We start from the raw sequence: 27888 nt of genomic DNA, 5'->3' as shown, positions 1-27888 counted from the left end.
CTGGTGGAACAAACTTTATGGAAAATTATTATTTGTCTTTGCTGTTAAGTAGGTCTGAAATTCTCTCATCTCCACTTCCCAACTGTCTTCACTCAGATCACCAATATCTCGTGCCTGACCTCCTGCAACTTCCCACTGTCCTTGCCTGCAGCCTCCTTCCCCCAGTTCTACCCTACAACCAGTGAGGTTTTTGAAATGTCGATCTGGTCATCGTCAGAATGGCTCTGTGACTTCCCATTGCCTTCAAAATAAAATTCAAACCTTCACCATGGTTTTTGAGGCCCTTCATGATCTGGACTCTGCTTTGTTTTCCAAGCTCACCCTCCCTGCTCTTAGATTCCAGCCATAATTAACTATTTGTAGTTCCTTATATGCTGTCTCTTTGTATTTGTCTCTATTTGAAGCATTCTTCTCATTTCTGTTCACCTGGGTAACTCCCATTTGTCTTGAAAAGCTGTTTATGTAGCATTTCTTCATGGAACTCATTCTTAACTCCTCAAGTTTGGGACTAAGTACCCTTCCCAAGTGCTCATAGAAAGTCTTTTACTTACTCTTATAGTGGCATTGGGACCACTATCATATACAGAGTCTCTGTGTGCATTAGATAAAAACGCATCCTTTGTTTAGGGATACACAGCACCATGTAAGGGCGCAAAGCTTGGAAAGGAGAGGATGGGGCTACATTTCATGCTCCACTTACCTCTTTTCTGGGTTCTCTCATATAAGGCACAATTTGTACAACCTTAAATGATGGCCCTGTGTAGCATTTATCAAATGGCATTGTAATCGCCTATCCACTTACCTGCATCTTCTACTAAACTCCAAGCTCATTGAGGACAGGGATTATATTCATTGTACCCCCAGCCCCTAGCATAGTGCCTTTCAAGTAACAAGCATTCAATAAATACTTGATGGTTGAATTAATGACTAAGTTAAGAATGAACACCTGAAAAATAATAGTTTGCAGTAGACAATGCACTTATAGAAATTGGTAAAAAGAAGAAGAAAATAAAAGAAAAAATGCTAATATCAACTACTAGTTTAAGACAACAAACATTGAGTGCCTACATGATGGAAACTATTATGAGGAAACAGAAATGAGAAAGACGGTCCCTTGCCCTTATAAAACTTGCAATCTAGTTAAGAATATAAGACTGATATAACCGATTAAAATTCAAAGTGGAATGTGTCATGTGCTATGAGATTTATAGTTAAAGTTCTAGAAAATCAGTGAGAAGGAAGGAGTTTCTTCCAGGTAACAGAAGGATTCCTAAAGCTTCATGGAGAAGGTGATAGTGGACCTAAACCTTGTATTATTGGTAGGATTTCAGTAAGAAAAAGTGTTGGGAGGAGGGCCATAGTCAGGAGGCAGCATTCCAGGCAAAGGAAATAACACAGGCTGATTGGAAAGCACAGGGCTTCTCTGAAGAGCATTTTAGCTACAGATAAGGCTGGAAAGATAGGGGGAGCTTTTGGTTATAGAGGGCCTTAAATGCTATGCTAGGGAGTTTACATTTTAGGAGTGGGGAGCTATTAAAGGTTTTAAAGAAGGAAAGTGACACTATCAGCTGTATTTTAGAAAGTCATTTGGAAAATTACTTTTAAAGTGTCTCCCATCTCTTTTGCCCTTGATCCCAATGAAATCGAAATTTTAAAACACCAAGAACCAGAGACCAGTTAAAGAATTTCACTCTCCCTATATTCCCAATCTATTTCAGTGCCAGATTCTTTCCAGATTCTACCTTTAGTTGACCTTCTGTCTCAAGCTTGCAATCTCGCACTGTCTAGTTTCTAAGCCCCCAGTGTCAGCAAAGCTCATGTGGCTGTTGGGAGAAGACGACACCGAGGGGTTTGTCTGAGACTGATAGCCAAAGCTCTGCAACTTTCAAAAGGAGACTCAAGAAACGGCCTCACTGCTTTTATTATATGATTCAAGGCATCTGGTAACATCCTGGCACTATCTTCTCTTACCTTTATTTGGGATACTAAAGGACAACCTTCTTTCTCATTAACTTTTAACTTAAATATAAATAAATGTATGTATTTATATAAAGAATAAGCAAGTGTAAGTCTAAATTGAAGAATTTCTTTTGTTGTTCTCAAAATTCGAAGAAACTTTAGACTTAATATTATCAAAATGAAACTTTGAATGAGAGCTTTTAGGTACGTACTACAAATTGTTCTTACTGACTATGGATAAACAAGCTATTCCTTGTAAGGGATCCACAGATCTTGACTCATCTTGCTTAAGGGCAATAGCCCTAGGAAGGAAAATATCTCTACACAGCAGTTACTGGAGTCTCAGGATTTCCTAAGGGTCTTCCATAATGTTACCATGTAGGCTGCAGAGTGCTAGGTAAAAGGGAAAGGGAAAAACTAAAAATGCAAGAACCACTTAGGAACTAATTCAAGAGTAATTGGGGTCTAAAATGGAGTAGGAGCAGAGGAATGGAAAAAGAGGGAATGGATCCAAGACAAATCACAGAACTAACACAGATTTGTGCCTAACTGAATAATATAGAGCCAAAGGACTTTTATTTTTTTAACTCAAAGATCACCTTAAAGTTTCCAGCTTTGGTTTTGGGGGTAGGTTGCTGATACCTTTAACAGAAATAAGAAAGAGAAAAATAAAGTAAATTTGGAGAGAATGTAGTGAATTTTGGACATACTGTGTTTGAGGTGCTAATGGGACATCAGTATAAAAAATGTCAGTCAAGCATTTAGAGGTTCAGACTGGAATTCAAAGGGGAGTTAAAACTAGATGGGTATATATAGAATCCTTCCACTTATAAACAGTTAGTATTCTACAATAGAGAACAAAAAGATGTAGGGTTTTTCTTAAACGTATGGATACCAAGGGAGGAAGGAGGGGGTGGGATGAATTGGGAGATAGGAATTGGCATATACACTACTATGTATAAAATAGATAACTAATGAAAACCTACTGCATAGCACAGGGAACTCTACTCAATGCTCTGTGGTGACCTAAATGGGTTTGAAATCCAAAAAAGAGGGGATATATTTATACGTATAGCTGATTCACTTTGCTGTACAGCAGAAACTAACACAACATTGTAAAGCAACTATACTCCAGTAAAAATTAATCTTAAAAAAAGACGTAGGGTTTTTCTTTACCATAACTAAATTTTAAAACTTATAAATATATTATTTTAGGAAAGGAAACAAATTCCAGGTGATAACCTGAACAAGAGATTGTCGAAAGACCATTAAAAAAAGATACAACTTACATTTGTTTCAAAAAATTGTAAAAATCCATTGTCTCCATTACAAAATAGCTTATAAATAAGAAAAATTTGATTTAGTCCCAGTGATTGGTAGAGGAGATCAACAAAGAAAACAAGAGATCAAAGGAAAATGGAAGAGAAAGGGAAGGAAAATATCATTTGGACATGTGAGGAAAAAAATATCTGTTATTGAGATGTAAACAAAGCAAACAATGGAGCAGAAAGTTGCATTGACTTAGGCTGACATCATGTGACTTTGGGAAATATTTATTTTCCTTGCCGTTTCTATTTAAAATGTATACTTTAAAACATTAAAATTACTTTCCTTTCCTTTACTCCTCATGGGATTTTGTTAGAATTATATATAAGACAGTAAAATAGAAGAGACAAAGAAGAGAACTTTATAATTGCACATGAAAATATTAACTTCTCTTTTTCTCATATACCCCTTGAGTGGCCCACATACCACTAAAAATTACTGAACTCATTGAGAGAATAGCACTGCAACTTACTAAAAAATAAGCATGGAGGCCAAGAATAGAAAGTGAAACTTTCACTGCATTATCTTCATATTCTTCATCTACTTCAGTTCCTTAACTGTGGAAATGGACTGAGGACATTGTCTCTGATCTGACTACTCTGTGGCCTTCTATATTAAAATTATCACACAAAGTTTATTATTTCTATATTTATAAACTTCATTACTTTTTTGTATAAATGTTTTTTATATTGATAACTTTCAAAGACTTTTTAAAAATGTCTTTTAAATTCTAAACACTTTGAGTTAGTGCGCTACAATTATGTGTATGTCCCCTTGTATAACACAAACTATAAAAAATGTTTTTTAAGATGAAATCTGTACACTATCCCATTTCCTAATCCCCAAAGATTAGTTCCAAGAATAGAAGACTAATATACACCATAGCATGGATTCTGAATATCCCAGACACCATTAGGATAGTTATCTCTCAAATAAACATGGACCAGAACGCTTAGACCATATAATGTCTGTTTTTGTAAACTCTCTCTTTTTTTTCTTACTGCATAATTAACCATATTCCAGTATATAACATGCTAGAGTAATACCCTGGAATTACCTGTTTTGCTCCTTACTTGTCACGAGTGCCTTTGGTAAGGTGTAAGATGATTACTGGCCTTGTGTTCATCTTCTTGGTTTTGCCTTCCAGCTGATTTTACTTATGTGAGTGAAATAAGAAAGTAAGGTAGCCACTGCCTAATCGTTATTAGATGTTAATACTGTGAAAACTGATTTCACACCTTATATAGCATTCCTTTTTTTTTCACTGTTAATGAGGTATAATTGACACAGAAGAACTGTATATATTAAAAGTATACATCTTGATGTTTTGATATATGTATACATTATGAAATGATCACCAAAATCAAGCTAATTAATATATCCATCACTTCACCATTTTTTTTCTTTTTTTTCTTAGCAAATTTCAAGTATACAATGAGGTATTGTTATACTTGCTATATATAGTAACTAGTCACCATGCTGTATATTAGATCTCCAGAACTTATTCATCTTGCACAACTGAAACTTTGTACCCTTTGACCAACATCTGCCCATGTCCTCCCATTGACCCCCTCACCCCTGGCAACCACCATTCTACCTCTGCTTCTATGAACTTGACTATTTTTGATTCCACATGTAAGTGAAATCATACATATTTGTTTTTATGTCTCTGGCTTATTTCACTTAGCATAAGTCCTCCAGGTTCACCCATGTATCACAAATGGCGGGATTTCCTTTTTTAAGGTTGACTAATAATCCATTGTATATATACACCACATTTTCTTGATCCATTATCTGTCAATGGACATTTAGGTTGTTTCTTTTTTTTTTAATTGAAGTATAGTTAATTTACAATGTTGTGTTAATTACTGCTGTACAGCAAAGTGATTCAGTTAAACATATATATACATTCTTTTTTTTTAATATTCTTTTCCATTATGGTTTATCACAGGATATTGAGTATAGTTCTCTATGCTATACGGTAGGACCTTGTTGTTTATCCATTCCATATATAAAAGCTTACATCTACTAACTCCAACCTCCCAGTCCATCCCTGTCCCAAACCCCTCCCCCTTGGCAACCACCAGTCTGTTGTCTATGTTCGTAATTCTGTTTCTGTTTCACAGATAGGTTCATTTGTGTCATATTTTAGATTCCACATATAAGTGATATCATATGGTATTTGTCTTTCTCTTTCTGTCTTCACTTAGTATGATAATCTCTAGTTGCTTCTATGTTGCTGCAAATGGCATTATTTTGTTCCTTTTTATGGCTAAGTAGTATTCCATTGTATATATGTACCACATCTTCTTTATCGATTCATCCATTGATGGACATTTAGGTTGTTTCCATGTCTTGGCTATTGTGAATAGTGCTGCTATGAACATAGGGGTACATGTAGGTTGTTTCTATATCTTGGCTATTGTAAATAGTGCTGCAATGAACATGGGAATGCAGATACCTCTTCAAGATCCAGATTTCATTTCCTTTGGATATATACCCAGAAGTGGGATTTCTGGGTCATATGGTAATTCTGTTTTTAGTTTTTGGAGGAACGTCCATACTGTTTTCCATAATGGCTGCAACAATTTACATTCCCACCAACAAAGTGCAAGGGTTTTCTTATGTAGTTTATTTATAAAAATAAACGTATGTAGTACTCTTAAGAAAATAAATGTCAGTGTGTTAATTATAAAATATCTGGGTACAGAAAACTAGCAGGAGACAGAATACTTTTCTCAGTTGTGGGAGGAACATAATAAGGAACAAAACAAAAAATGACATTTTAAAGTTATTGTATAATTGAGGGAAGAGATCAGTGGAGTATTAGTTAAATCATTTCTACCTCTTTCCTGCTAATCCTTGTCACAGCTCTTATGTTTCTAATTGGGATCACTGAGTTGGGCAGTTAAAATGATCAAGACATTTATTAATGACTCCAGAAATCTCTTAAATAATCAGCACAAGACAGTCCTTGAGTTATATTTAAGGCCACACTATACTCCAGATGGAGAAATCACCCCATATCTTACTTCTCATCTCAAATATGTTTATCTGAGTTGTCCAGCCAAACTCTTAGAAATAGGTACATAATATGCATAAAGTATCAGCCTAGCTCCAGCCACACGGTGCCAGAAATATTAAATGTGCACCATATTTTCAGCATTCCAGAGGATCAAGAGGACACATAAAACTAGCACAGCATCAGCTTCACATCCATAAAACCAAGAAAATGAAATTGCTACAGTTGCTCATTACAGGTTAATTGCCAGTTCCCTTATTCAGTTTCATATCCAACCAAAAGTGATATTTCACTTTTGAAATATTAGCCCAAATTTAGCATTATTTGTTGGGGAAAGGAATGGACAAATAAATGGAAGAGAGAGACTTCTCAGCTTGAGCTTCACCAGCGAGTTGGCCAATTCATGCCCATTGTCCAGTCCCCAATATGAACTTAAAACTCACAAGGCCAATTAATTGTTTGCAAGGTGCTTAATTGTCTGCAATGTGCTCCTTGCAGAATCTTGAGGAGCCCAGTTTTCTTAGCTTCCTGCTGCTACTATAGGTTCCACCCAAAACTGTGTCCTAGGATACCCAGTGAGAAACAACATGATCCTGTTCTGTGCCCCTCACAAATCTTACCTGTTCTCAGCTTTAATTTCTTGACCTTAGTTAACATGCACTACTCTGTGGCAATTCAAAAATCCCTTTCCTCCACTCATTCTCCTGCTACAGTAGAACTTGACTTCCACTAGACAAACATGCCAGCCTCTTAGTCCAAGCTCAGATGCAAGATAAAGAGAGAAAACAAGATGGAGTGGCACCCACAAGAGCCTGCCACTTTCAGACAGTGATGATTTGAGGTGTGCCTACCCAAGCCCTAGAAACGAGTACCACCACCAGATCCCACTAACCAGAGGAATGATAAAAATGCCAGAGCTTTGCCCTCTCCAAATGGGAGTACTTCCCACAAGAAATGCAGCTGCCCCTGCAGTCTGTGATTCCCAAAATTCTATCCCAGCAAATACCAGATTCTGCCAACTCCACGTAGGATGTTGCCTGCTAGATCTCAACTGGTTGTGCAGTTTGAGGAGCCCCATTGTCTCCAGGCAGGACTTGGCCTTACAAATTCCAGCCCCACAACATGGCAGCCTCTTTTAGTGCAAAGTGACTTGCTCTCCACACAGTACTATACTTATAAAAATTACAGTTTGAAGTCCCAGACAAACCTGACCAGCAAATGAATCTCATTATGTAATAAAGCAATCCTCAATCTGGCTACACAATAGAATCACCTAGAATTATAGGTGAAAAAAACCAAAAATGTTGCTGGAGCTTCATCCCAAGAAACTCTACTTCTTACTGGTATGGAGTGGGCCTGGGTATCAGTGTTTTACTGAAAGCACCTAGATGATTCTGATGTCTTCATAACACTGGTCCAATATGATATCTTGCCCCTTCCACCAAGGGTATCATTCAGTAAGTCTACGTTTATGATTTCTGTTTGAAGTCAGGCCTCTCCCAAAGCTGCAGCTGTAGTCTACACCAGACGCTTCATCACCAGAGTCCAGTACCCTGTCTATTCACTCAGTAAAGCTGCCAACTCCAGGTGGAAAGTAAAAGATGGATGAAACCCTGAACTCTGTGTGCCTGGTTCTCCTCTGTTCCACCATACATCTTCTCCATAAGTGGCATGGCTTTTTTCACACAGTGGATTCATAGCCCTTTCTTTCCTCCCTAACCTGTCAAGCTATAGACTCAGAGAGCGCTACCTGATCAGTGTAACGACAGTGACCATCACTTCCGGGTTCTCATTCCCTCCAGGTGTTACTAATGAAAGAGGAATGGGGAGAGGGCAACAGCCCCCTAACCCCTGTTAAATTCAGGAGTACCTTGAACTTTTGTATTTGTAATAGCCATACTGCTTAATACTGTTTGCTACTGTCTCCTCCACTGAACTGTAAGCACTGCAAAAACTGAAACAGTGCCTGGTACTTAGTAGGAATTCAGTGAAATGTTTGATTGACAAGTGAATGAACAAATGAATGAATAGATGGAGAAGAGCTCTTTCCAGGGCAGGAGTGGAAAGATGCTGTCGTGGCTTCACTGTTAGGGGCCAATATGTAACATGGATAATTGGAACCACAAGCAGAGGATTGGAGGAGCAGAACTCGTAATCTTAACCTGAAAACTCAACACTTGCTCTTTTTCTTTGCTTAGGCGCAGGCTTGCTTCATTTCAAGGCACCTGAACATTTGCCATCTCCTTGTACTCCATTTCTGCTTTTCTTCTTAGACCTCCCACATCGCAGCAGCCTGATTGTTCTAAAATGCTCTTTTCTGCCTGCTTTGCCTTCATCATTTTCCAGCTCAGTAGCAGCCTACTTGTTATGTCCCTCCTTACAATAACAGTGGGAGCTCTTTCCAGCTCTACAGCATAGTTTAAGAGAGATTAGGTAAATGTACAGTAAGTCCTTTCTTACTCATTTTCTGACTTCTGTAGTGTTTTGAAAGTACTGAACGCTAAGACTGCTTATCCACAAGCCCTTTTGAGTAATGATATGTTTATCTTAGAATTTCGACCTAAATGGTAATTGTATTGCTGCAAGTGGGAGAATGAAGCCAAGATGTTTCTGTAATCATATAGTACCAGAGACTGTGCTGCCTGCACATGTGACTTGGGACAGGTGAATCTGGTGCCTCTGTTCTTAAGGACTGGTTGAAAGAGAAATAAGAAGCACAGGAGGAAGATCAGCTCACTTGATACCTTTTGAAATACAGTACACTATTTCTCTTCAACATAAATTACTATTAAGGATATCCTCAGTGGCTCTAAAAGAGCTTATGCTCTAAAACATGAACAGCATTTGAATCTCTCTTAAGGCATTGCAGAGAATGGTGGAGAAGCTAAGTGGGGTCAGCAGTACTGAGTTCCTTTTCTGTTAGTTGTTTTGAAAATTGCTAAGATCTGAGTCCAACAACATGTGTGGGTTGGCCAAAAAGTTCCTTCGGTTTTTAAGTAAAAATAAAAGACACATTTTTCATGAACTTTATTGAACAGTGTATTCACCGTCTTGTTCCACTGCCTTCTGCCATTTTTCAGGCAACTTTATAATTCCATCCTCCCAAAACTTTTTATCTTTTTGAGCAAAGAACTGGTCCAGGTGCCTTTTACAGTCTTCCAGGGAATCGAAATTTTTTCCGTTAAGAGAATTTTGTAAAGACTGAAATAAATGGAAATCCGAAGGTACAATGGTGAATACGGTGGATGAATCAGAACTTCTCAGCCAAGCTGCAACAAGTTTTGCATGGTCATCAAAGAAACATGCAGTCTTGCATTATCCTGATGGAAGATTATGCATTTTCTGTTGACTAGTTCTGGATGCTTTTTGTCGAGTGCTGCTTTCAGTTGGTCTAATGGGGAGCAGTACTTGTTGGAATTAATCGTTTGGTTTTCTGGACGGAGCTCATAATAGAGGACTCCCTTCCAATCCCACCATATGTACAACATCACCTTCTTTGGATGAAGACCGGCCTTTGGTGTGGTTGGTGGTGGTTCATTTCACTTGCCCCACGATCTCTTCCATTCCACATTATTGTACAGTATCCACTTTTCATCGGCCATCACAATTTGTTTTAAAAACAGAACATTTTCATTACGTTTCAGCAGAGAATCGCATGTGGAAATATGGTCAAGAAGGTTTTTTTCACTTAACTTATGTAGAACCTAAACATCAAAGCGATTCACATAACCAAGCTGGTGCAGATGATTTTCAATGCTTGACTTGGATATTTTGAGTATGTCGGCTATCTCCCTCATGGTATAATGCTCAGTGTTCTCAATTAATGTCTCAATTTGATCGCTATCAACTTCAACCGGTCTACCCAACCGTGCAGCATCGTCCAGTGAGAAATCTCCAGCACGAAACTTTGCAAACCACTTTTGACACGTTCGATCAGTCACAGCGTCTTCTCCATATGCTGCACAAATCTTTTTTTGCGTTTCAGTTGCGTTTTTAACCTTTCTTGAAATAATAAAGCATAATATGCCGAAAATGTTGCTTTTTTCTTCCATCTTCAGTATTAAAATGGCTACACAAAAATTCACCAGTTTTGATAAGTTTTTTTTTAAATGCACGCTTCTATGACAGCTGTCACAGTACAGTCTAACAAAATTGTTTCAAGTGAAATTAAAAGCAACTAAGTGCTACTAGAGCCATCTTACGGAAAAAGGCCGAATGAACTTTTTGGCCAAGCCAATATTTCACCTACTTACTGATATCTTTATCCTTGGGCTTAAGATAGTATTTTTCAAAATATTGTCCACAGACCTGCTTTAGAATCATCTAATGGTGTTTGTTGAAAAATAAAAACAAAAACAAAAAACACATTCCTGAGCCGCAGATCAATAGACAGAATCTCTGAGTGAGGCCTTGAAATTATCCTGACCAAACCACTCAGCTGATTCTTTTGAACCCGTAAAGTCTAGACTGCTGGCTTGAGACTTCACCAATATTAAGCTTCAAATACTCCCAAGAGGCAATAGCACTGTGAGCAGGTATCAGTCATTTTTCTTGAAGGATCTGAGATCAGGTTATGATAAAGTAAATGAGAAAAACGTGAGGACACAAACACCCAAGGGGGAGGAATAGGACACCACCTATAGACAGAGAATGGCCAGAGAGCTAAAGGAAACTTTCTTTACTTAACCTCTACTTCTTTACCCTTTTGCCCTTGGGTATTTGTCCTTTACCATAGTTTAGCTGAGACCAATAGGCATATATTGAGCCCCTGCCCTATGCCAGGCACTAGAGACTATACTACCCAAAGCAATCTACAGATTCTATGCAATCCCTATCAAACTACTAATGGCATTTTTCACAGAACTAGAACAAAAAATTGCACAATTTGTATGGAAACACAAAAGACCCCGAATAGCCAAAGCAGTCTTGAGAAAGAAAAATGGAGCTGGAGGAATCAGGCTCCCTGACTTCAGACTATACTACAGAGCTACAGTAATCAAGACAGTATGGTACTGGCACAAAAACAGAAATATAGATCAATGGAACAGGATAGAAAGCCCAGAAATAAACCCACGCACGTATGGTCACTTTATCTTTGATAAAGGAGGCAAAGGTATGCAATGGAGAAAAGACAGCCTCTTCAATAAGTGGTGCTGGGAAAACTGGACAGCTACATGTAAAAGAATGAATTAGAACACTTCCTAACACCATACACACAAATAAACTCAAAATGGATTCGAGACCTAAATGTAAGGCCAGACACTATAAAACTCTTAGAGGAAAACATAGGCATAACACTCTATGACATAAATCACAGCAAGATCTTTTTGACCCACCTCCTAGAGAAATGGAAATTAAAACAAAAATAAACAAATGGGACCTAATGACACTTAAAAGCTTTTGCACAGCAAAAGAAACCATGAACAAGACGAAAAGACAACCCTCAGAATGGGAGAAAATATTTGCAAATGGAGCAACTGACAAAGGATTAATCTCCAAAATATACAAGCAGCTCATGCAGCTCAATATGAAAAAAACAAACAACCCAGTCCAAAAATGGGCAGAAGACCTAAATAGACATTTCTCCAAAGAAGTTATACAGATTGCCAACAAACACATGAAAAGATGCTCAACATCACTAATCATTAGAGGAATGCAAATCAAAACTACAATGAGGTATCACCTCACACCAGGCAGAATGGCCATCATCAAAAAAATCTACAAACAATAAATGCTGGAGAGGGTGTGGAGAAAATGGAACCCTCTTGCACTGTTGGTGGGAATGTAAATTGATACAGCCACTATGGAGAACATTATGGAGGTTCCTTAAAAAACTAAAAATAGAACTACCATATGACCCAGCAATCCCACTACTGGGCATATACCCTGAGAAAACCATAATTCAAAAGAGTCATGTACCACAATGTTCACTGCAGCACTATTTACAATAGCCAGGACATGAAAGCAACCTAAGTGTCCATCGACAGATGACTGGATAAAGAAGATGTGGCACATTTATACAATGGAATATTACTCAGCCATAAAAAGAAATGAAATTGAGTTATTTGTAGTGAGGTGGATAGACCTAGAGTCTGTCATACAGAGTGAAGTAAGTCAGAAAGAGAAAAGCAAATACCGTATGCTAACACATATATATGGAACCTAAAAAAAAAAAAAATGATTCTGATGAACCTAGAGGCAGGACAGGAATAAAGATGCAGATGTAGAGAATGGAGTTGAGGACACAGGGAGGGGGAAGGGTAAGCTGTGACAAAGTGAGAGAATGGCATGGACATATATACACTACCAAATGTAAAATAGGTAGCTAGCGGGAAGCAGCTGCATAGCACAGTGCTATGGATCAGCTCAGCGCTTTGTGACCACCTAGAGAGGTGGAATAGGTAGGGTGTGAGGGAGACTCAAGAGGGAGGGGATATGGGGATATACGTATGCATATAGCTGATTCACTTTGTTATACAGCAGAAACTAACACAACGTTGTAAAGCAATTATACTCCAATAAAGATGTTAAAAAAAAAGAAAACAAGAAACAACACTCTCACTGTCCTAGAGGAGTTTACAGTTTGCTAGAGGAAGCAGGCTCTTAAATGGGCAATTTAAATAAATGTGGTAAGCCAAAGGTAGAGATTTGCACAAAAAATCTGGGGACCTGAAAAGAGGGGCCCCTAATGGAAACTTAGCTCCTAAACTAGGAATTGCCTGAGTAAGGAAGTAAGTAGAAATTAGGCAGGTCGGGGTGGGGGGTTGCTTGTGAGGAGAAACTAAAATCGGGAACAGGAGTTGGTGGGAAATGGAGCATGTTTCCAACAGACAGTGCACAACCAAAAAAGACTCTGAATCCTAAAGTGATCCCATCTGTCAGGGGATTGATTACAGTCCAGGACTGCTTCATCATAAAGTACAAGGAGTAGAGAAAGATAATCAATGATCCTGGGTAGGTAGACATGGGCAAGTCAGAGAGAAATGTGTATGTCTTGATAATTTTTCAAAGCCCTGCTTTGCCAGGCATCTAGAAGACTTCTTGGAGCAGTCCTTCGAATCTATTCCAAATTTATGGTCTCAAACTGTTCATTGCAGTTGCTCCAAAAACATGTTAGAACCAGTTCATGGGCCTTCTCTGGGATATTGTGCATGTAATTGCAATAACTAATATGTTGAAAATACTGTAAAAATTGTTCAAAATATAGATTTGAGAATGTTTTGACTCTCACTGGAAGGATATAAGAAAAATAGGAATATTAATGTCCTCTGGAGAGGGAGACTGAGAACAGAGGTAGGAGGAATTTACTAGCATAGTCTCATGGTATACCCTTTTATATTGTTTGAATTGTTTACCAAGTATATTTATTGCCTATTCAAACAAGTTTACAAGAGAATTAAAGAGAGACATTTATCCCATAGCATAAATACGTTTGAAAAGAGGGATTTAATTTATATTAAAAACTAAATTAATGATTCATTGATAGAACAGTGACAGCAGTAATAACATTATCATTATCATTTGTCTATCACAGCTTGAGAAAAAAACGGGATTGGAGATATATCAATTTTGTGTATCCTTTATAAATTTGTCCTTTTTTTTTTCAGTTTGCGGCTCATCTTGTGAAGATGAAATATCCAAGAATCTGTATTCTAGATGGTGGCATTAATAAGCTCAAGCCAACAGGCCTCCTCACTGTCCCATCCCCTCAAATATGAAGAACAGGAGTCTGGCTGTCAAAAGGACAGAGTGGCATCACCCCCGGCAGCACAGCTCTTCACAGCCTTGCCACTCTAAGGCAGAACTAGACTTCCAGATTGTTACATTTCCATTTCAAGTTTTGTCATGAGACATTTTATTTTTAATCTCATGACCGAAATGTTCAGCTATCCAGGCAACAAACTTGACTGTACATGTATTCCTGAAAGAATTTTCTTAACAATGAAATCCGATCACGTATTTTTACCACACCAACGCAAAGCCAGAAGAATTCAACTGACGAGGCAGATTTAGCATTATCAAGAAGTCTCAGTTACACTGAAAAGGCTGTCTTCCATTGCACTGAACAGACAGTCCTAACAAAGGTATTCTTTAGAAATATAGGCTGAATGTGAGCTGAAATCATCCTTCCATGATAATGAAAACTGAAAAGCTATTCACAATACATTCCTTATAAGTAAATGCTATATTTGGTAACTCATTTTGGGCCCAGATATATATATATATGTGTGTGTGTGTGTGTGTGTGTTTAGAGGGAGCAGAATTTAACCCTTTGGAGAAAGTAATAACAGTTTGCTTCCAGAAAAATGAAAGTCAGAAACCATTCATATTATATAGAATATTTTTCGGCTCCTGTAGCTGAGACACCCAAAATAAGAGTGACTTAGACAAGCTAGAACTTTGTCTCTCACATAAAAGTCTGCATAGTCAATCTAGGGCTAGTGTATATTGGTTTCATTATCATTAAGAACTCAGGTGTCTGTTCTCATTCTTTACCACCCTCAACACTTAGTTTCTATCTCATAGATCAAGATGGCCGTTAGCTCCCACCATCATATCTACAATTTAGAAGGAAGGGAATGAAGGAGGAGGGAGGGTGAAAAAAAAAGAGAGAAGGAAAAAGTAGGGAGGGAGGAAAGAAAGGAGAGAAGGGAGGGCACGCTCCTTCTCTTTAAGGGCATAAACCAGAAGGTGCACATATTACTTCTGCGTACACACCACTCACCAGAACTTACACATGTGGCCACAACTAGCTATCAAGAAAATCTGGAATACAGTTTTGGCTGGGCAGCCATTTACCCAGTTAAAAAATTTTATTACTGTGTGAGAAGAGGAAAATACATTGAGGAACAACTGGCAGCCTCTGTCACATTATTCAAAAAATTGAGCATTTCACTGAAGCTAAGATATATCACAATTTTATGTACCATGAAGAAAGAAAAAAAGCAGCCAAATAAACTGTGACACACCAGCAATTATAAGATTCATTTCCATTTCAGAATGTGAAAAAAATATGCATCTTAGAATTATTAAAATACAGTACATCTTTTTTATTATTTTCAATTTTGTTTTAACTAAAACATGATCTTTCATCTTTAACTTATATTCTTCTTCAATGTTAGGACTACCTAGGTAGAACATTTCAATGAGAGCCTCAGTGAACCTTTCTTAACTATGGTTTTATTGTTGCTGTTTGTTTTGGGTGTTTTGGGCATCTATTTTTTTTTATTCAGATATAATCACATACCTTAAAATTCACCCTTTTAAAATGCACAATTCATGTTTTTTAGTAGATTCACAAAACTGTGCAATCATCACTACTATCTAATTTCAGAACATTTTCAAAACCCAAAAAAGAAATCCTGTACCTATTAGCAGTCATTCCCCATTGACCTCTCCCAAGGTCTTTAATTTAATTTTTGTACATGGAATGAGGTAAGTATCCAACTTCGTTCTTGCATGTGGCTATCAAGTTATCCCAGCAGCCGTGTTATTTTGTTTGTTTTGCTCAATTAAGTTATATTCAGTCATTCACCAAATACATTTTGAATACCTACTACTTACAAGACACTGACATAATCAGTGGTTATATCATTCTGTGATCTTTACATAATATACAAAGAAAAAATGTGAGAATTAATGAGAAAAGAAAATTTTACCATGATTTCTCTAACATCATTTTTGGGCCATTATCTACCCTGGTTAGGAAAATAAGTCCTCCTGCCCTTTCCTTCGATCTTTGATGACTTATTTGACTTCATAATCATAGTGCAGCACTGATGATCTTTTGGAAGGAATGGTTCTGAGTCTTAACTTTGCCTTCCTGAGAAAGCAGAGAAAGATGGAGCAGCAGAGATTTGAACTGAATGGGGTGGTAGGTAGTGAGAGAGAGTGAAGACCTGAGTGTTGTGAGGAGAGCTGTGGGAGCAGATAATAGTAGCCAACCTCCCTCACAATTTTGCAATTGGTCTTTCTTACAACTTGATACGTTTAGGCTTATTTTGAAAAAAATGGAAGTTTTTTTAAACATTGAAGTTACGAATAATATGTAATATTCTCAACAGTAAAATAAGAAAGAGCATACAATCACTGCCATGTCTACATGAAGGGCATGTTATTCGATGGCAGATGATTTCAACAAAGTTGACCTCAACACCTATTTGTTGAATTAAACCTTTGTAGAGGTCCTTTTTAATATATTATTGACTCCTACACTGTGACTGTCAACACTGTTTCTGGCATCAGCAGTCTCTTCCCTCTGCCTGGAATGCCCTTACTACCACCACCAGCCCCATAGACACACACACACAGACACACACACACACACACACACACACACACTCATTTGTAAATGCTTCATAATCCAGCACCAGTAGCATATTCTCCAGTCTTCTCTGACTTCCCCGTGCTGCATTAAGAGCCTCAAGTCTATCAAAGCATTCCATTCATACTTCTAATAACAGACTTATTACATCACTTTGCAATTATCTGTTCACATTTGGAACCCCTATTTTTAAAACACGAGCTCCCTTTAAAGTCAGAGTCCATAATTTATACCTCTTGTTATCTTCAGCAACCCAGTACACTGGAGATGCTTGATAAATGTGAAACTGAATTGAACCTCTAGCTTAGAGATTTTATATGAATAGAAAAAACTCAGGTAATTTTTCAAGTGCCAAACTTATCTAGTACCTGGTGATATATAAATAAATGGAAATCTCAATTCATGCAGTGAAGAAAGGCTCTCGAATATTCTACCCAACTCTAAAATTCTATAATCCTAGAAATTGGAGCAAATAACTTCCAGTAACAGAATAAGCTAAGCTAGTTGCATCCCTTTCCCAAAACATAGAAATGCTACATTTAAAAAGAATAATAAAAATAGGTCTAATAGACATTCTTTGATATCCTTTCTCATCCCTTTCAGAGGACTCATTTTTAGTTTGCAGCATTTCAATAATACCATTCTGTTCTAATGCTCATGGTGACCAATAAGCAATGCATGAATGGGTACCAAGGTACAGTATTGCCAACATTCCTTGACATCATATATTAATCCTTTGTGTGGTGGAGATGTAAACACTGTCCTGTCTTCGCTTAAGACTAATCTTGGAGCTATAGCAAGAGCACTTAAAGCATTAGATCAGATTCTAAATATTGCTTCCTGCCATACTAAAAGATTCAACTTTTGAAACTAATACTGTCTTTATATGTATCTGTGACTTTTTTTTATAAATTTATTTTTTATTATAAATTTATTTTATTTATTTATTTTTGGCTGCGTTGGGTCTTCATTGCTGCACGTGGCTTTCTCTAGTTGCAGCGAGTGGGGGCTACTCTTCGTTGCGGTGCACGGGCTTCTCATTGAAGTGGTTTTTCTTGTTGCAGAGCACGGGCTCTAGGCGCGCGGGCTTCAGTAGCTGTGGCACGCAAGCTCAGTAGTTGTGGCTCATGGGCTCTAGAGCGCAGGCTCAGTAGTTGTGGCGCACGGGCTTAGGTGCTCCGCAGCATGTGGGATCTTCCTGGACTAGGGCTCGAACCCGTGACCCCTGCATTTGCAGGCGGATTGTTAGCCACTGCGCCACCAGGGAAACCCTGTATCTGTGACTTTTTGAAAAACATTACGTGGCCTACCATTCTTTTTTAAAACTGTTACAGTGTGGTCACTAGTCAAAGTATTAAAAATTGAGACAATCCACGCATTAATTTTCTCATTAACGCTGGAAACTTTTTTTTGTTTACCATCATTAATTTCTTCTCAACTATATTAGCATACTTTTCAGTCTTTTAGGGTAGAATAATTTACTGTTTTGGGGCTTATAGTGTGCTAGAACTGGCTCCTCTTGGCTTGGAATAGCTGAACGTGCCCATTTCTTCCCAATTCCACGTTCAGTGATCTCACCTTGGTAGCTTAAAATTGCCCACAGCAGGAGTATTTAGAAGTAGACAAACATCATAAATCACAGCTTTCTTTTTATTTATTTTTTATTTTTTTGAAAGCCAGTCAATAATATTTACCAGACAACTACTGATTTTAACCGTCCTATGGTCATTATATTATCTATAGATTATAAATCATGAAGGTAAAAGGAATTTAAAGATCATCCAAAACAAGCATCATTGTCCAAACAATAAGAACAGTGAAATGATTTTGTAAAAATCACGTAGCTAGTAAAAGACAGATCCAAAATTACAATTCTGCTTTCCTGATTCTTAACACATTTCTCTGTCCACACATACAGATAAAGAAGGGGAAGAACACCAATTTCAACCCATTACACTTCTATTACAGGTCAAATTTAGGTCAGGGCTGTGTTATATTAGGCATAGGATACAAAAATGAAGCACAAAATAATGTTGATTAAACTCACTGTTGACTCTATGACATTTGTAGATGTGCCACTTAGTATCAGCTCCTAGCAGATGCCACTCTCACTGCCCCTTCCATATTCACCCACTCAAAAGTAAAGATTTAAAAAAAAAAAAAAAAATGCAGTTAAGTATCTGCATTCCCCCAATCTGAGGGAAGAACCACTGTTCTCAGGTACTCTTGCTATGTATTAAGTTACCTCTTCAACTCCAAGACAGCATTATCCAGAAAACACATCTCTGATAGAGAACCACATTGTTTCTGTCTACAGTCAAGTCCTTGGTTTACCGGGTCAAAGTTGGCCTTTAACCTTTGTCTTCTATGTCTTTGCCAGGCACCAGGCTCGAAGAATTGGAAAAAAGTCCTTGTATCAGCCTCCTAGTCAAGTGTGGAAAGCCGAAGAGGGGGACTAACAAGGAGACAAGGTGGTTAGCTAGTTTCTAGGTCTATTAATCATACAAGAGAAGAAACAGAGGTCAGTTAGGTCACTTGCTAACTTAAAAAAAAATTACTTTTATGCCTGAGATAAGCAATCCTGATAATTTATTACTTGTCAGATATCATATCTTTTCTAAAATTATCTTTAAGATCATTAATAATCCCATGTACCTTGCATTCATCACTATGGATTCCATATAGGGTCATTAAGGACCTGAAAGGCATGTGAGGAATATGACCACTGGATTGAGGCCAAATGACATGGGGGGTAATTTGCATACTAATGCACAACCAAGAAAGAGAATCTTTTTTTTAATGGGTAATGAGGATTAAAAACAATCTCTGCACTCACAAATCATCGTTAATTATGTATACAAGATTACAGGATAAAGAATCTAATGCAGTGCTCAGTGTGACCATTTTAACTCCTTATTGTGAGCCTGATTCCTGTTTACAAAGGAGGTTCTTGTCCCAGAAGTGTTATCCACCCCTGTCCATCTGCCCTAACATAACTGCCCTGCAGAGGGCTTCCTGAGATTTGCCTTGGCATGAAGGCCCACCCTGAGCAACTAGTGGAAACAGGAAGAATCCATTTCCACTGATCTATCCCTTTGCCTCGGTGTAGAAAAAAGGAGTTATAAAATATTGATTCAGAGCTAGGAGGTTAGTTTGAGTTAGGTACTTTCTTGAATTAATCTGATAGAGGCTGATCAGTGTTAAAAAGTTTTTCAACCCTTGGGCTTCCCTGGTGGCGCAGTGGTTAAGAATCCGCCTGCCAATGCAGAGGACACGGGTTCGAGCCCTGGTCCAGGAAGACCCCACATGCCGCAGAGCAACTAAGCCCGCACACCACAACTACTGAGCCTGCGCTCTAGAGCCCGAGAGCCACAACTATTGAAGCACACGTGCCTAGAGCCCGTGCTCTGCAACAAGAGAAGCCACCGCAGTGAGAAGCCCGCGCACCGCAACGAAGAGTAGCCCCCGCCCGCCACAACTAGAGAAAGCCCGCGCGCAGCAACAAAGACCCGACGCAGCCAAAAATAAATATGTTAAAAAAAAAAAAGTTTTTCAACCCTACTTTGGGGCTACTACAACAATGACCGTATAGTCCCCCTAAATTGTGGTTTATCTATGTTTAGTTTGTAACAAGAATTTTTTTCATATCAACATGCCTTATTGTTGATGTCAGGTAGTCTTGATTTATGCCAACATCTGATGCCTAAAAAGAGGCATGAGATGAGTGTTTCCCTGGTAACAAGGTAATTTTTAAAAATAGCCCTCCCACTTTTTATATTAAATGAACTAATATGAATCCTAACGGGATTAAGTCTAACAGCATCCCAGGTAATAGAGGACTGGTTCAGAAGAACTAGTTCAGAAATAAATATACCTATAAATATTTATCTGGCTGCTGGTTAACTAATGTTTTACAAAACTTATTGGGCATGAAATGTGCTGATTAGGCATTTAAGCACATATTCCAAAATATGTTTACTTGTAAATCACATATTTTTTTAAAGTGTTTATGCGTAAATGAATGAAATAATTTACAGGAGATGATTTTAATAAATAATTTACATCTTAACCCACTCATTTCAGTATAAATTCTGGAAATGTCATTTTAACATGAATCTTATGCAGCAATATAACAACTATTTTAAAATTTCAGTGGTGACTTATATAACTTACATAAAGCAAGATTTTACATACTTGTACAGAAACTATCCCGTAAGATGACAATAGCTCAAGCAGAAGCTGACTATATTAAGTGCCTTATAAATAATTAATTGTATGACACTCAGGTGAATTTAAAACTGCCCATTTTGATTAAGTGAAATAATATAAAAATTCATTATTGTCAGCTAAATTAATTCTATTAAATCAAAAAGAATAAATTAATGAGGAATTTAATTGTTGCAATTATTTAGCCCTCTTAATTACCTTGTCCTGCCTAGGACATTAACTGAGCCTTTTAAAAAGGTGCTAGGCATTTATTGTAAAGCCTGATTGAAATTTTATTAGGGTATTATTACTTACCAGCTGGAATAAAAAGATGAATTTTAGGATCTAAACAAAATGCTAAATTAAATTTTTATACAAATTAGTTGTATAAAAATTACCAAAGGGTCCCACTGGCAGCTCTAAAGGCAGTCATTCCCAACATAGACCCTTGACCTGATAAATCTTGGCTCCAGGTCATGTTTTTGTTGCCCCATGAGAGCACATGAGTGATTCAGTTATCTCAAAGGCAGGTGAAACCTTAACTCCTCTATGATGCCTTGCCCCTCACGCGGCATGTGTATTTTTGTTTAAACCAGATCTTGGAAGGAATGTGGAAGAACTGTGGGCTGGGCTTTCAGGTTGGCTGCCAATTGTTTAGTGCTCATGGCTGAGAGAAGGGTTGAACTTTCTCAAGGATCTTTCCTTTCACAACACTAAGTACCCTTAAGCCCACCAGAATCATGGTAAATCCCGCTTCCTGCAGCACTATTTAGGAAGCTCAACCTCCAACCTCCGTGGCCGTCCTCAGAGCAGGGACTCCCAATCTCCCCTGTCAGAATTTAACCTCCAGACACCTTGAGAATAAGAAATATGTCTCAAGATCTCAACACTGTCACGTGAAGAGTAAATTGTCAAAAGACCACCCAGAGAAAAACAATGTATGTTTCAGAAAGAGGAGAGAGAAGAGAAAGGGTTTTCCTCTCCCTTAAGAAACCACAGATTAGAGGGAGCGTACAAGAAGAGGAGACCAAGAGTAAGAAAACCTGGAAACTTCTGGCCTCTCCAGTGGCCCTCAGTGTGTCCCTGTGTGATTCACTTAGGCTCTCTAAGGCTCTAGTTCCTCATGTATGAAACACGGATAATATCAGTGATCCAGCCTGTCTCCCAGGCTTATGCTGAAGCTCATGGAAAAGCATTTTGTAAAAGGAAAAGTGTTATAAAAGTCCTAACTGTTCTGTGAAACTATCAAGCCAAAATTTTTATCTACCATGTTGTTTTCAAATAAGAAATGTTGACACAAATAATAATTACTCTTACAATCCATATATGTGGTCCTATTATACAATATACACAAAAGGGAAGACTATGAACAGTGGTCAGATTGTACACTACACACTTGCTACTGTTTGATTAAAAGCAACCATTTCTGCTAAGTTAAGTTTTATCCAAGATCCTTTCAGATTTCTCTTTGTTTTCTATACTGCCCTTCCCCTAACCCAGTTTTACCAACTTAAAATACCCTCTTTTAAGAATAATCTAAATTCTCTCTTGATAAAATCTGGCAGTTTCAGCTTTGGCAATAGCCATCTACACCTAGATGACAGAGATTAAGTTTATTTCAAATCCACTCTTCCCTTCAGTTTTATCTCCCTTCTCTCCTGGACTTCAAAGCAACTTTGTGGTTTGCCTTGCAGAAAATCAATGGTTGGGAGATGAAAAGCAGCTCTTGTTTATCTCTGCTTGCTGAAGGTCATTCTACTCAGTAGCATCTGTGTGAGACCCACAGCCATTTTTCCTTACAGAGGAAAGAAGGAAATTGAATACATGCCCGAAAACCATTATAAGGAGAGAGTGGTACCCATTTTAAATGGGTAGGATCACATCAAAACAAGAATATATTAACATGAATAAGTAGAAGAATGGAGTACTGGTGTTAGGAGTATAAATTTAGACTGTTACTAAATATGACCAAGATTTAAAAAAAAAAACAAAACTGGACTTAGTTATGGGGTATAAAACTATATAGTTTATCACATTCTCTAATAGGCACCTAAGAAGTTATTTGAATTTAGTGGGCTTTGAGGATTATGATTAAGAAAGGGCATAAGTGAATGAGTGTGGGTGGGCATCTGTCTCTACACAGATAAGTAAAAGCATTGTTTTCCTTGGTTTCCTTCTCTGTTAAACAGGATTGATCAGTGCCTGCTTTGCAAGCTTGGTGTGAGGAGTAAAGACGAAAATGATCGTAAGGCATACAGAACTTAGCACATAGAGCACATAAAGATAGACGTAGCCATTTTTAGACCTTTTATTGTTAACCTACCAGAGGAAAGCTTTTTACCTCATCATTAGTTCACCCTTAAAAGCACAATTTCATGATGTCTCCATACTTGAGGTCTTTTTCTACTTGTTATGTGGGAATTAACTAGCCAAAACAGAAGCGGTGTTAAGGCTTCCAGTGGGCACGATGAGGGCCAGAGAAGAAGGAAATGGGGCTCTTTCTTTTAAAAGCTTACCCAAAAACGAGGGCCATTGGGAGGCCGTGAGTGTTAAACAGCCATGAGCTGGACACTGTCGAATTCTGTGCAATTCTTGCTGATCTTTGGGGAAATAGCACCTATTTGCTGGGGTTATTTGTCAGGCATCCTGAGAGCCATCAGACATTTGCCTGCTGGAAGAAAGACACAGCAGTAGCCAGCTGCTGCTGCTACAACACAGAACCTTTACAGAACCTCTACCTTCAAGTGTGAGGAGCTGTGAATTCTGCCTTGGTAAGCTTTCCCACTAGCTCTGACTTCCTAACTTCAGAGATGCTGTTTTGAGTCAGTTGTATGGAGCAGCAAGCTGAAATTCCCTTTTAGCCCCTGCCTATTGCCAACATGTTCTCTTGCCTTTATCCTTAACGTGCATGCATTTCCTAAAAGCACAGCGAGTTAACTCTACTGCAGGTGGTGATGGCATGCCTTCCCCGGCACCTCAGCGGGGGAATTTTATCTTGATGCGCAGGTTAGCACATGATTCTGAAGCCACTGAGCAACATAAGTGCCGTGATAAATCTTCTCTCTGCTGCTTAATTATTGATATTAGTAGTGAATTCGTATTTTGACTCTCTGAGGATTCATGGGCTCAGGTAAGAGGAAAGTAATTTTAATTCACAGCATTGTTGCTCCCTTTCTGTTTCTGTTCTAGAAGCAGTCTAATTGCTTAATCTAAAAAAAAAAAAAAAAGAAATACACACACAATAATTCCTTGGAACAAGTTTTCTATTGGGACTGAAGTTTAAAAGCTACCTTAAATGTGTCTCTTATTAGAAACACTCTTACTAAATAAAATTGGAGCTAAAAGTTAGCAGGTTAATTGTTTATTTTTATTGTTGCTCTATATCTTTTCTCAAGGAAAAGTACTGGCAGATCATCTAGGAACTTATTCCCTAAGAATACTTTGATACGTTTAAATGCATTTGTAATGGTTGGAGGAGGAGCGACCGCACACTTTGCGCTGACAGGGTGTTCTAACGCGGCGTGCAGAACAGCATGAGGCACTGCAACAGAATGTGTGCATGAGAGTCATGAGAGATGGGAACCTGACTTTCCCCTTCCTGGCTGTGTGACCATTTAATTTAACGTTGCTGAGCTTCTGTTTCTGTATCTGTGAAGCAGGTTTAATAACCATATGTGCTTCACAGGGCTATAGTGAAGATAAATATGATCATGTATGTAAAGCACTTATCAAAGTGCCTAGCACACAGGAAAAGACTCAGCTAATATTAATAATATAAGACACCATGTGCCCATGCTGGTGTGTGCTTTTTCCAAATTCTCCTGCTATTGAATGTAAGCAATGGTGAAATTGGGCAAGCAAGATGCATTTCTTGGCTACTAGAAGTAGCTTCCTTTATTCATGGTGTCTACAGACCCAGGAGGGGCTAGAAATACAAAGAAAAGGAGCAGCTGCCAGCAATGCCTTCAGAGGAGTTAGAAGACGGCCACGGGGAGGTGGGTCACTGTGGAGCAAGAACGCAGAAAGCAGCCTGGGTCTGCTGGGGGCGGCGGGGAGACCGTGTTGCTGAAACCTGGTGAGGAGTAGGAGTTTTACTGTCTCAGGCAGACAAGGAGGGCAGGGCCAGCAGAGGAAAAAGCTGGCAGGGCCAGCAGAGGAAAAGCATCTCCCAGCTCTAGGAGGTGAGGGGAGCAGTGGGGAATGGATGAGGGGGCACACTGCCTGCCCTGAATACTTCCTGGGCCTGTGTAAGGACACAAACGGAGGCCCTTCTGCACTTTGTGCAGCAGGAACCCCAGGGTTCTGGATTTCTGGATTGGGGGCAGAGTGGGAGGTGGGGTGAGGGCACAAGCTCAAGTTGTGCACATCCCTCGGGGAGGGGGACTTGGGGGGATGGGCCTGGGCTAAAGCATGGAGCAGGACCCAGAGCGGAGGCCACTGATGAATTCTGAACAGCAGCACGATCTGATCGATTGTAAATGTTAGACATGTCAGTCTCTCTTAGAGCAGAGAAGAGGGTTGATTGGAGGAAAGACCTGGGGGCAGGGAGTCCAGTGAGGCTTCTGTCCATGTGGGGACAGGGGGAGAGGGGGGGACGGGGATTTAGCGGGGACCAAGTGTCTGAAGAAGAAGAGGAACAATGGGCATGGCAATGGAAGAATAGAGACAGCAGAGAGTAAGGATATGGAGTCAACAGGACTTAGTAATTTTTTTAAATGTCTGTGCGTGTGGGTGAAGGACCAGAAAGGAAGATAGAGAAATCCATGCTGGTTGCCTGGCTTTAGGCTTCTTCAAGAAGCAGTGCTGACCAAGACACGGCGTGGTAGGAGGAGAAGACTGGGTTCAGCTCTGGATTTGAACTGCCTGGTGAAAACCCAACTGGAGTTGCTGGGAAGGAAGCTGGATAAATGAGCCAAGGGCTCGGGGCAGCAATCTGGGCTGGACAGACAGGTTTCGGAGCTTCAGCACATTGGCAGTCATTGAAGACATGGATGTGGGTGAAACTGGCTGGGGAAGATGTTAGACTAGAAGGCTGAGGGTGGGACCCGGAACAATACCTAACAAAGGATGGGCAGAGAAAGAGGGGAAAGGACTGGATGGATTGAGAAAGAGATCAGCATAACAAGTGTGTGCAGTTTAGTTGAAGAAGAAAAGAATAGTTAGGAGTGTCAAATGCTTTGAAAGGAATTTTAAAAAGGTTACCTTATCAGTTTAAGTGTCAACTGCTCTAGAGAGCATCCTTAACCATTCTATTCAAGAATATCCCCCTCCCATTTTCTTTCAAACACTTACCCCAATTTGTAATTGTATCTCTATTTCTAAGTTAATTTGCTTAAAATCTGTCCCCCCCAACTAGACTGCAGGCTGAAGAGAGCAGGGCCCTGCCTCTCTTGTTTACTCTCTATCTTCAGTGCTTAGCTCAGTGTCTGGCACACAGTAGGTGCTCAATAAATGTACAGTGACTTGACTGAGAGTAATTTCAGTGGCACAGAAGCTGGTTCCAGGAGTTGGGGGGTAAACTGAAAGTGAGAAAATGGAGAAAGAGTGAGAAAACTGCAATTTCTAGAAACCTGATTGTGAAGGAAAAAAAAGAGAGGGCAGAAGCTAGAGGGAGAATATAAGGTTAAAGAGGAGCTTTTTATTTCTTATTAACTTTTAGAATAGAAGAGACTTGAATCTGTTTATATGATGAAAGAATGGAACTCACGCAGCAGAAGCAGCTGGAGACACAGTGAGAGGAAGGCGGGGATCCAGAGCGGGTGGACAGACTGCCAGGGACAAGAGATGGGATGGTTCCTGGTGGGCAGCAGTGGAGGAGGGCGCCGTGAAAAGCAGAGGAGAGGGTGTAAATCCGGATGAGTATATATAGCTGTGGAAAAATGAGGTTGGAAGAATTCATACCTCGTAGTTTCCAATTTCTCTGTAAAATAAGAACGGGGGATGGTGGCCTGGAGAAAATAAGGAAGATTTGAATTACGTGCTTAGGGGAAGGAGGAAGCTAGAAGGTAGGCTTTGTGAGGACAGGGACTTTTTCTGTCTTTTTACACCTGCAGCCTCAGCACCTAGAATAGTGCTTAGCGTATGAATCCGCTGAATAAATAGATGAACGCTGTTTAGGTTATCAACTGCTGCACGACAACCTCTCTTTACCCTCAAGTGGAAGGAATAAAACTTCGTGGCTTAAGACAACAACATATTAATATTTGTCCCAGTTCTATGAATCAACCAGGCAGTTCTTCAGCTTCACGTGGTGATGGCTGGGGTGCTGGCAGGTGCTGGCTGCAAATAGCCCCACTTGCTGGCTGGCACCAGATGAAGCTGCTGGCCGGCAGCTCCGCTGAGGCGCTTTGCTGGGGTCCTTGGTTCCCTCCGCGTAGACGTCTTCCTGTGGCTGCTTGGCTTCCTCAGAACGGCGCCTGCCTTCCAAAAAGGAGCGGTCCAAGTGGCAAAGGCCTCCCAGCAGCCACCTTGATGATGAAGACAAGGACCACATGAAGGGCAGAGCAGAGACCTGGAAGGATGAAGCCTCCCCACCCCAAACTGCCTACCTCTGAACATCTTTTGTGTGAAACAGAAATAAGGATCCATATCATTAAGCCACTGTTTTGCCTTGTTTTATTTTTCCGTTATAGGCAGCCAAACCTAATTCTAACTAGTACAACCAATGAACAAGAAGCAAGCAGATCCCGTACCTTTACTATAGTCAAGAAAGGCAGTGTGGCTGAGTTATTTCTATCAAACTGTCCCTCTTTATTATCAATATTTTGCAGCACCTACTTTACTCACCTGTAATGACAGAGAGAGTATTACCTTCTGGCGTCAATAATTAAACACACACATATTGCCTTAACTGTAGAAAAAGGATAAATAAAAGAAAAGTAACTCATAATAACATATTTCATCACATAAATGCTAGAGTAGGACCACCCTAGGAGACACAAAGAAGCTTGTCCAGTGCTGACACCTGCATATAATGAATAAGCTTGAATTTAAGGGAGGTAAGAATAATTACTCATACGAATATTAGGTAGGACACTCAAAAAGTATGTGA

The 27888-nt window shown here is 39.1% G+C and overlaps 1 protein-coding gene across 3 annotated transcripts in view; it reads left to right on the top strand.

Moving 5' to 3' along the window:
• TBCK (TBC1 domain containing kinase) overlaps window positions 1-15282 on the top strand; it is a 243424-nt gene extending 228142 nt beyond the window's left edge. For all 3 annotated transcript variants that reach the window (XM_068543272.1, XM_068543270.1, XM_068543271.1), the window contains exon 26: window positions 13915-15282. In XM_068543272.1, coding sequence (XP_068399373.1) covers window positions 13915-14025 — 111 coding nt within the window. In that variant the 3' untranslated portion in view covers window positions 14026-15282. The remainder of the gene's footprint in view (window positions 1-13914) is intronic.
• Window positions 15283-27888: the final 12606 nt, after the last annotated feature.

The sequence above is a fragment of the Eschrichtius robustus genome, chromosome 4, assembly GCF_028021215.1.
Source record: "Eschrichtius robustus isolate mEscRob2 chromosome 4, mEscRob2.pri, whole genome shotgun sequence".
Taxonomy (NCBI): domain Eukaryota; kingdom Metazoa; phylum Chordata; class Mammalia; order Artiodactyla; family Eschrichtiidae; genus Eschrichtius; species Eschrichtius robustus.
The sequence above is the reverse complement of the archived record's forward strand: the minus strand, read 5'-3'. Positions and strand labels throughout refer to the sequence as shown.